The sequence below is a fragment of the Salmo salar genome, chromosome ssa23 (genome assembly GCF_905237065.1).
Source record: "Salmo salar chromosome ssa23, Ssal_v3.1, whole genome shotgun sequence".
Taxonomy (NCBI): domain Eukaryota; kingdom Metazoa; phylum Chordata; class Actinopteri; order Salmoniformes; family Salmonidae; genus Salmo; species Salmo salar.
This window is the reverse complement of record NC_059464.1, coordinates 32,920,586-32,930,006: the sequence shown is the minus strand read 5'-3', so window position 1 is coordinate 32,930,006 and position 9,421 is coordinate 32,920,586. Positions and strand designations below refer to the sequence as shown.

The 9,421-nt window shown below is 39.5% G+C and overlaps 1 protein-coding gene across 4 annotated transcripts; it reads left to right on the top strand.

Annotated features, from left to right (window-relative positions):
• The first annotated feature begins 1,774 nt into the window (after positions 1 to 1,774).
• LOC106584440 (SWI/SNF-related matrix-associated actin-dependent regulator of chromatin subfamily E member 1-related) lies at positions 1,775 to 8,575 on the top strand. 4 transcript variants are annotated; one of them, XM_014169783.2, is made up of 9 exons: positions 1,775 to 2,031; positions 5,129 to 5,230; positions 5,966 to 6,169; positions 6,479 to 6,599; positions 6,760 to 6,812; positions 6,929 to 6,998; positions 7,093 to 7,308; positions 7,633 to 7,765; positions 7,979 to 8,575. In XM_014169783.2, the coding sequence occupies exons 2-9, from the start codon at positions 5,153 to 5,155 to the stop codon at positions 7,989 to 7,991; spliced, it is 888 nt and encodes a 295-aa protein (XP_014025258.1). In that variant the 5' UTR covers positions 1,775 to 2,031; positions 5,129 to 5,152; the 3' UTR covers positions 7,992 to 8,575. The 4 variants fall into 4 exon arrangements, with proteins under 4 accessions (XP_014025258.1, XP_014025256.1, XP_014025254.1 ...); XM_014169781.2 differs by having other exon boundaries at positions 5,129 to 5,309; XM_014169779.2 differs by having other exon boundaries at positions 5,129 to 5,309; positions 6,757 to 6,812.
• The last annotated feature ends 846 nt before the right edge of the window (positions 8,576 to 9,421 follow it).

Genomic DNA, 9,421 nt, shown 5'->3' with positions numbered 1-9,421 from the left:
AAAATTCCAGAAAATGATGGTCATGGCTTTAGAAGCTTCTGATAGGCTAATTGACATCATTTGAGTTTTGGAGGTGTACCTGTGGATACATAGATACATCTAGCAGACTGAAACTTCACTGTTGTAGGTATAATACAGCTAGTGCTATCTAGACTTGCGCTAGTAAACAAATCCATTACATTAGCTACCTAAATGTGAAGTAAACTCTAACATAAAAACGTGCAGCATACCTCTTTCCGGTTTCCATTACGTTTTTTTTTTTAATACTGTGTTATACTTGTTCTCATAGCACTCCTCACAGGCCGTTTGGTGTAAGTTTTTCTGGTTTTGGTGAGATAACACTGCCAAAATGTCAGAATTGCAACACAAGATTTGTTCAAGAGTAAAATGTTTGAGGAAGGCCCAAAAAATTGTCAAAGACTCCAGTCGCCCAAGTCATAGACTGTTCTCTCTGCTACCGCGCAGGAAGTGGTACCGGAGCTCCAAGTCTAGGACCAAAAGGCTCCTTAACATCTTCTACCCCCAAGCCATAAGACTGCTGAACAATTCATCAAATGGCCACACGGACTATTTACATTGACACCCCCGCACCCGTTTAACTGCTGCTACGTGCTATCTATTTTCTGTGTATAGTCACTTGACCCATACCTACATACACAAATTATCTCGACTAACCTGTACCCCCGGCACATTGACTCGGTACTGGTACCCCATGTATATAGCATTGTTATTTTATTGTTTTACTTTTTATTTTATTTAGTAAATATTTTTTTTAACTCTTTCTTGAACTGCATTGTTGGTTAAGGGCTTGTAAGTAAGCATTTCAAGGTAAGGTTGTATTTGGCGCATGTGACAAATAAGATTTGATTTAGTCTGTAATCGTAACATGGTGTTTGTATGTTCACAGATGAAACGTCACCTTTACGTTTCATGTTTCACACATGGCTTTTCTTACAATCCTAGCATTTTACATATGGATATTATTACGATCCTAACGACACGTACATTCAACCTTTTGGCAGGTATCTCGCTCCATAGAGGTGTGGCTTAAAGCAATGAGTGACCTATTTTAAAGGGAAGCCAAATATTTGTATAACTTAACCAAGATAGACCACAGCCTGTCGCTTCCAATGGGAATATTTGAGTCATAGTGGGCAGAACAAGCAAGGAGGTGGGCAGAGCCAAGCGCGAGCTAGTGAGATCCAATTGGCGCATTCTAGCATACATCTGCATATTTCCATTAGGGAACGCCTACTTTATGAAGTGCGCATGTGCAATAACTCAATTTTCCTTTGCACTCAAACAACACAACTTTTAAAAACGTTTGCAAAAGGTAAAGTCCACAAAACGTAGTCCACTCTGTTCATAACATATTCTAGTTTTGGGAACAGAACTGTAATTGACATCAAATGTTGATGACAATTTGCGGAATGTCTGCCAAAATCAATCTCGTTCCATCTTCGCCCACTGCCAGCTGTGGGCTTCCTCTCACTACCATATTTGGTAGTCGAGTGGATAAGCCAAGCGGATGCTTCACATTTAGACATCCGGTGAAATATCTGTTTCATTGTTCTATCTGTCAGGAATTGGCCATGCTGACAGCGTTCACCAAACCACAACCTCCCCGTTTTCAACTGGCTGTTCAGTACAGAACCGTTCAATTTAACGTTACAGAACGTACAAACGTACTGAACGCAGCCCATGCCTCTGTGTATATAGCTCAGAATTAACTAACCAATCATGTGGGTGTTATTGTGTCAGCCAATCGGCAATGAGAATACGCTCTTCCTGAAGTCAGATCAAAGATGGTCGATAAATAAAGATTAATTCAGGCCGTTTACTATTGGAAAATATGGTCAGTTCCGGTCTACTTAAGGGGGTGGCTCTCCCATAGACAGTACATAAATGCGATAGCGGCTGGGTCTGTTCTACTTCGTTAATCGACTTCCATTAGAACAGAAAAAATTAGGGAGTGGGATGTCTCGCTTCATCTTCCCTCTCTGGCGTTAGGTTGAGAGCCCATGATAAGGGGTGAGTAATAAAGTATTATCTAGGTTTGCTAAATAATTACATTAAAAAGGTATTAAAATGAATATTATTGTTAGATAAATGTTCTTGTTGGCATATTTCATCACATCTCTGACGCATGTTTACCTCCTGTTCAGGGAGTGTACTGACCGTTTCCCATTGTCCGTTCCATCGATGTTTGCTAGCCAAAATTAGCTAGCTATTTATTTAGCTCGCTCTACAGTAGCCAACGTTATCAGAGTAGCCTGGCCAAACATATCTTCACGATTAAACTTGTATAATCAAAATCAATAAATCATCGTTTAAGTAGGCTCGTTCAGTAGTTCAGTAGTTTTGACCTGATTTTAAGTAAAATTATGTTAAATAATTTTAAAAGTATCATTAATATTCGTAAAACATACATTACATGATACTGTTGCCGCTTCCTGTTGTTGTCATGTATTTTTCTATTTATGGCTGAGTCGTCAAAACACCGGTTTTAAGTGTACAAATTCATAATCGATATGCTGAAATAAATTGTGATATTGTTAACCAATACATAAGTTACTCCCTACTACACACTTGTGTTCAGATTTACGTTACTTGTATTTCGCTAAATGAGTACCGTATAAACTGTACACGCACCAATATTTACCAAGTGGTTACTCAACTGGAATTGATTAGGTTTGTTACTAATCAATAGCGCGCGCAAATTAAATCGCTCACATTGATATAACCTTGGTGACATGTACCGTTTGCGCTCTTAACAGACAGACCTCAATGAACGTGGGTATACTGCTTATATCATTCAATAGATGACAACCTGTCGTCGCCATTTATCAATTTATATCTGTGAGGAAATTATTTCGGTAGATGGCTAATACGGAAAAATAACACTTGTCTTATGATCATTTCAACTAATCACCACCCTCACATCGGTTTCCAAAAGTACGAAAATGTATGTACTCCCTACTATAAATCGCTCTGGATATGAGCGTCTGCTAAATAACTAAAATGTAAATGGCGACAGGGGTTGGCTTTCATTTGAATGATAGCTAAACCCTCAAATCCACGAATTCATGTCTGGCTGGAGACGTTTATAGGAGGAGCGCCCGATTTTTTTTTCTTCTTCTAGAACTGTGATCTAAAAAGTAACGTTACAGCTGCGTTCAGTCCCATTACGTACTGGCGCATACCACAAAAACACTTGTATTAAACCAAATATATGGATATGTTTTAAAAGGTGCTACATAGGATTTTTGTTAATTTTTTGCATTGTACTTTCAGAAAATGACCATAATATCTGGCGCTAATGGAATGATAGTGTTTCATTGCATTACTTACCCAACAGTTTTGTGATATTTGCCTATTGTTTTCTCCCACAGGAGTGGCATCTGTAGTCAAAATGCGAAAGCTTTTCTGACTTTGTGGCTGTCTTATCTAGTGGAAACTGCTGTCACTTCCTGGTTGCACAAATTCTACTCTGTTCGCGCAATTTCAGTTTTAAATCGCTGTGAAATATCTTTTCAATAACGAAAAAAACAACGTTTTTTACATCTGTTTGAAACTGGTGGACCAAAACCAAAAGTTACTTTCGGTCCACCAGCTTCAAACAACTGTTTTGGACCACCAGCTTTTTTGTTATTGAATATTTATTTCACAGCGATTTAAATTGTACAATGATTTCCTATAATATTCAGTAATTGTTTTCTCACATAAATAGAAATTGAGCGAACAGTGTAGAATTTCAGCAACCAGGAAACGACAAAGCGACCTGACCAAATTCACATAGAAATGTGAGTTATAGAGCTCATTCTCATTGAAAGCAAGTCTAAGAAGCAGCAGATCTGTTATGTGCTCTCTCTATGATTCCGTTCATAATTTTTGGTTTTGTGTCTTTTACTTTTGGTTTTATACACCAGCTTCAAACAGCTGAAAATACAATATTTTTGGTTATGGAAAATATATTTCACGGCGGTTTAAATGGTACAATGATTCTCTACACTATACTTGCTTGTTTTGTCACATAAACTGAAATTAGGCGAACTCGAAGTTTAGCAACCATAAATGACTGAGCGATTCCTACATAGTGCACCTTTTTAAGAAATAGATTTAGTGAAATTGTTGAGATTTTTATTTCTACTGTAACCGTGGAGAGAGCTTAAAAATGCTCCTAAGTACAATTTAACTTGGCGCTCTAGGCTAGTGTCCATAGGGTCTGTGCAACAGGCTGAACGTTTGACGTCCGTAGTCAGAGCGAGGACTAGCTACTTTATCAGAAGCCGATCACCATGCGTCAATAGCTGTAAAAAGAAGATAGTTTTCGCTTTTGCATGCCTTTTATCCGACAGGAGTTAACACCACTCTTGTAGCTAGCTAGCTTACATTTATATTCTGTGTAAAGGCAAATTGGCTGTGGAAGCCAAAACAGCCAATTACTTTAAACGTGAATCGAATCTCAAATTGCGGTACGGTTCTAGAAACATAAATCCCCATACTTTCATATCAAATCAAAATAATTTCACAAATGCAAAACACCCACTTACTGTACACTGTTTAACCGGTTTTAACACAGTAGCAGCCGGCTGTAATTTCAGTGACAACATTTTTGTGGCATCTATCTTCCGTTACACCGGTGTTCGAAGACGCAGATAGCTAGTTAGCGCAGGTAGTCCACTCTGTCTTCTGTCTTTTTTTCCGTAAACAGGAGCTTTAGCATGGAAATATTGCTGTCTGGGAACCCTAACCCTATAAAGATGTTTATCAATTTAACCTTTTGTTTATTGAAAATTATTTCTCGCTGATATGAAAGATAAGGTCTTTATGCTTCCAAAAACGTAACTCAAGTGATGCGTGTTAATGTTCAACCCGAGCACCGGCGCTCTTAACAAAACTCCCCCATACAGAAGACGCCTTCGTCCAATGACTCTAATGTGTAATGTAATGGAACTGAGAGTCGTGATCAAGAGCTAGGTTATATTTAGAATAACAAACTACAGATCTGATATAGTCCCGTCCTTCATATAACCATATTCCTCTGACAAACTCAATGAGTGAGTATAAAGTACTAATACCTCCCTAGACCTGTTTTCGAATCATATGTAATATATCCCACTTGCAGATCAATCACTGGGATAACGATATCATGGGAGGTGTGAAGCAGGAGCAAAATGATGGACCTCCACCAAGAGGCACGCAGTCCTCTGATGCAGTACAAGAAGAGGCAAGAGAAGGGGAAATGGTCCCATACTGACATGAATAACAGTACTGTCTCTACTCTGTGTATACACAGACTACCCACTGTATGGTTCTCATTGTTTCCTATGTGTTGTTACCATTCTATGAACTGATCTAGCTTAAAGGCCCAATGCAACCATTTTTATCCTAATATCAAATACTTTCTGTGTAACAATTTAAGTCTCTTACTGTAATAATTTCCCATTAAATTGGTCAAAAAGAAACATAAATAGCTTTTCACCAAAACTATTTCCCAAGCAAAAATTTAGCTAGGACTGTCTGGAGTGGTCTGAGTGGGGAGGGATATGTAATGGTTAGTGCAATCCGGGCTCCTTGGGACATGCCAACCATAAACCTTAACCATTTTACATTTCAACTTCAATGGGGTGATGTCAGAGTTGGACATACCAAGGATCCCACTTAGACTTTTCCGATATGTAATCTTAAAAACGAGCGGTTTGGAACTCTCTTACTTATTGGTCTGTATTAACTTATACCGCATGGCGATGTAACTAGGCAAGCCAAAACTCCACCAATGCAAAACCTGCTGATTAGAAGGTCCTGTGTAGATTGTGTTTTCAACCAGCAACTTTAAATTGGAGAAGACCATAAACATTATGATGATGTCTTGCTATGTTTCCTGATTCTTGATACACACTTTCACATTGCTAGCATTTTATAATTTCATCCTGGATCTCATGTCTGTTCTCTTTCCATACAGCCTGTGAAGAAGAGAGGTTGGCCCAAGGGTAAGAAGAGAAAGAAGGTGTTGCCCAATGGTCCCAAGGCACCAGTGACAGGATATGTGCGTTTCCTGAATGAACGGCGGGAGCAGATCCGTGCCAAGCACCCCGACCTGCCCTTTCCAGAAATCACCAAGAGGCTGGGCGCAGAGTGGAGCCGCTTAGCACCTCATGACAAACAGGTACCATAGGCTTATGGGTCGGATAGAGAAATGTAGTTGTAGAATGTAGGAACAATTACACACTTTTTTGCCCCAGCTTTGTATTTAGTGGCAGTGCATTCAGTAGCATTATGCATCATTTTATGCGTAGTTATATTTATATGAATATTTATAGGCTAGTCAGATCTGTTTGATAAGCCCAGGTAGGCCTTCACAACTACAGGCCATCATGTTGAGGAGAAGCCTGGGAATGCAATCTACCAGTGTATTGAGATCTCTTCTGTGTGTGTCTGGAGTGGACTGAAGTTTGCTTGTGTGCTGACCTGACAGCGTTTCCTGGATGAGGCAGAGCGAGAGAAGCTGCAGTATGCCCGGGAGCTGAGAGAATACCAACAGAGTGAGGCCTATCAGATCACCAGTGCCAAGATCCAGGACAAGAAGGTCAAGAGAGGTCAGAGTTGTGACGCATCTAACTTATTAGATGAGATATGTTACACGTCTACCTTCTATTTCGTTAGTTTGACAGGGTGGTTAAAACTGTTCCTTTCAGTTTTTATGTCTTTTGTTCATTTTTCTTCTTTGAGCATTTAAATAATGTTCTTTTTCAGAAGAGTCTCCATCTGTTATTATCAATGCTAACAGTTCTGGATCAGCTGCTCTGAAGGTACAGTTAGCCTTACATAATGTGTTGTGTTTCTGAATAGAGATTTTGAGTAGGCTGACTTCTGATTTCGTGCCATGTGTTAACGAATAGATTTTGTTTTGAATTATGTCCTCTAGGGTTCAGATCATCTGTCCAACAGATTTGATGTTCCAATATTTACAGAGGAATTCCTGGACCAGAACAAGGGTATGAGACAAACAGAGGAGCGTCTCTGGGACAAATACTGTTTCAGTGAAGAATGTACCTATTTCCTTACTAATGGTTGTTTCTTTGCTCCCAGCCCGGGAAGCGGAGCTGCGCCGTTTACGCAAAGCAAATGTGGAGTTTGAGGAGCAGAATGCAGTGTTGCAGAAGCACATTTCAGACATGTACAGCGCTAAAGAGAGACTGGAAGCTGAACTGGGGCAGGATGAGCTCCGGACGCAGGCTCTGCACAGGCACCTGCTGGCCATCAAACACACCCTCGTCAGCAGCCTGTCCACTGTGGCCCTGCCAGGTCAGAACCATGTCACTGGGCCCTCTCATCCATCTCGGACCCTGATAGCACAGTCTCCCTGTATGATTTGGCTGCTTTTACTTATGTTGACGTTTCCTTACCTTGAAAGTAGTTTGTAAATGTAAAAACATAAAGTGTTTGTTGATGAATAGGCCAAAATCAACATTGATGACTTGTCCTTAGCAAGACATTTTGAAACATACAGATTTGGTTCTAATGTTTTCCAAATATTTTAAACTACAGTATTTTTGTATTTCTTCCATCAACCCCCAATCCTGTCCATATAGAAATTGAATCGTTAGTTTCACTACACTTTCTCTCCAGGCACAGGTGAGACCCCCTCTCTTGGTACCCTGGACTCTTACCTGAGTCGCCTGAGTGGTACTCTGGAGAGCAATCCTCATGAGCACCGTGCCTTGCTGGCTCAGCTTCACGATGTCCTTTCTCACCTTGACAGGTAACACACCTGTGAGAAGATCTAATACCTTGATGTACTGAGTTATGTCAGGGAACATGCATGACCTACAGTCTTGTGCATTACCATTAATATATAACATTGTGTCAAATTTAAACACTTGCTAGATCTGCATGCATACAGTACAATGACTTACCTTGTTGTTTCTGGATGGTCACACTGTTCTAACAGTCTCCTCCCTCACCTTATTTTCAGTGAGAAACTATGAGATGACCTCCACACCCATTCCCACTTGATGTGGATCCCAGGTGGTGCAACAACTGGTCCAATCAGTGCCCATCGCAGTGTAGTCGTGGGATGTCTATCTGATGTAACAGATAAAACACAAGATTCAGTCCATATACCATTACTCTCTGTGGTACATCTGCATGTGTGTACAGTCTGGTACAGTTTTGGTGGCGAATATAAGCCTTTGAGGCTTGGTGTGAACAGTCATTATGTCAACTGCCTTAACTGGTTCCATCTGTAGTTAATTTGGTTTGTTAAATGGAAGAAACAGTTGACATGCCTTTTATGGCATTTGGAGTAAATTAAGAGTTTTTCAAGTGAAGTCACTTGGAAATGAGGAGGTTGCAGAAGTGTACTGGTGTCCAATGAGACAAAATTAACTGGAAAAGATTATAGCAATGTTTTCAGAATACTTTTTGTATGGTAATTGATATTAGTTTTGTGGTGGGCAGTTTTGGATGAAGGGATTTTTTTTTTTGTCATGGTTTATTTGCGTTAATTCAAATTGGATGTTTGTCTCCTTTTGTAGTTTTAGCAATTTGCAATAAAAGTAAATGTGTGTAATTTTTCGGATGTCATTAAGGATGAGTGTGACACACATAGAGCCTATAGTGACGCATGGAGGATGTCTGAAATGACCTGATGACTCAATAGCCGCAGATCGCACATGCTGGCTCCACTTTACAATGGAAAAACTGATTTTGGACAGACTTGTCTGATCTTAGTTTCTAGATCCCCACCAGAGGGTGGTATAGCTCCATTTAGAAACGTCAGTTAGCTTGATTGGATTGTACACAGTTTCTTTAAATTTGAGTTAATTTCATAATTTTCTGTTCATGCATTGACTTTTCAATCCACTCTCAGTATTGACAGGTTTAATTGGTTTAGATCTTCTTGATTCACTGTAGGCCTTTCCCAATGTGTTTTTACTATAGAAAACACTTCATTAAAGAAGCAATCGGCAGTATAAACGATAACAAAGTGTTGTCCCTGTTTCGTTTAAAAGCTGAGTGATGGGGCTTGAGAAATGTAACCACTCAAATTCATAGACAGAGCTATCTATGGATGCAAGGACTGAACAGCCATGATATCAAAATGTATCGTTTTAATGATGTTTTAAGGCTATATAGTGTTTCTTTACAGATATTGGAGTAAAACAAGCTTATATTTTGGGTTCTGATGAGGTGAGACAGTTGAACTAAACTGTTCTTCAAGAATAAATGGGTGCATATGATTAATTTTGAAGTGAAAAAATGTACAGTATATAGCAACAGCTGATTGCCCCTTTAAGGACAAAACAAATGCATTCCAATTTTCTCAAAGTATGCCCTGTAATATATGTTTCTAAAAGCTTGGATTTGAACAAGGAGAGGCTAATTCTAGGCACAGAATATAATTCTGTCAAGGTAA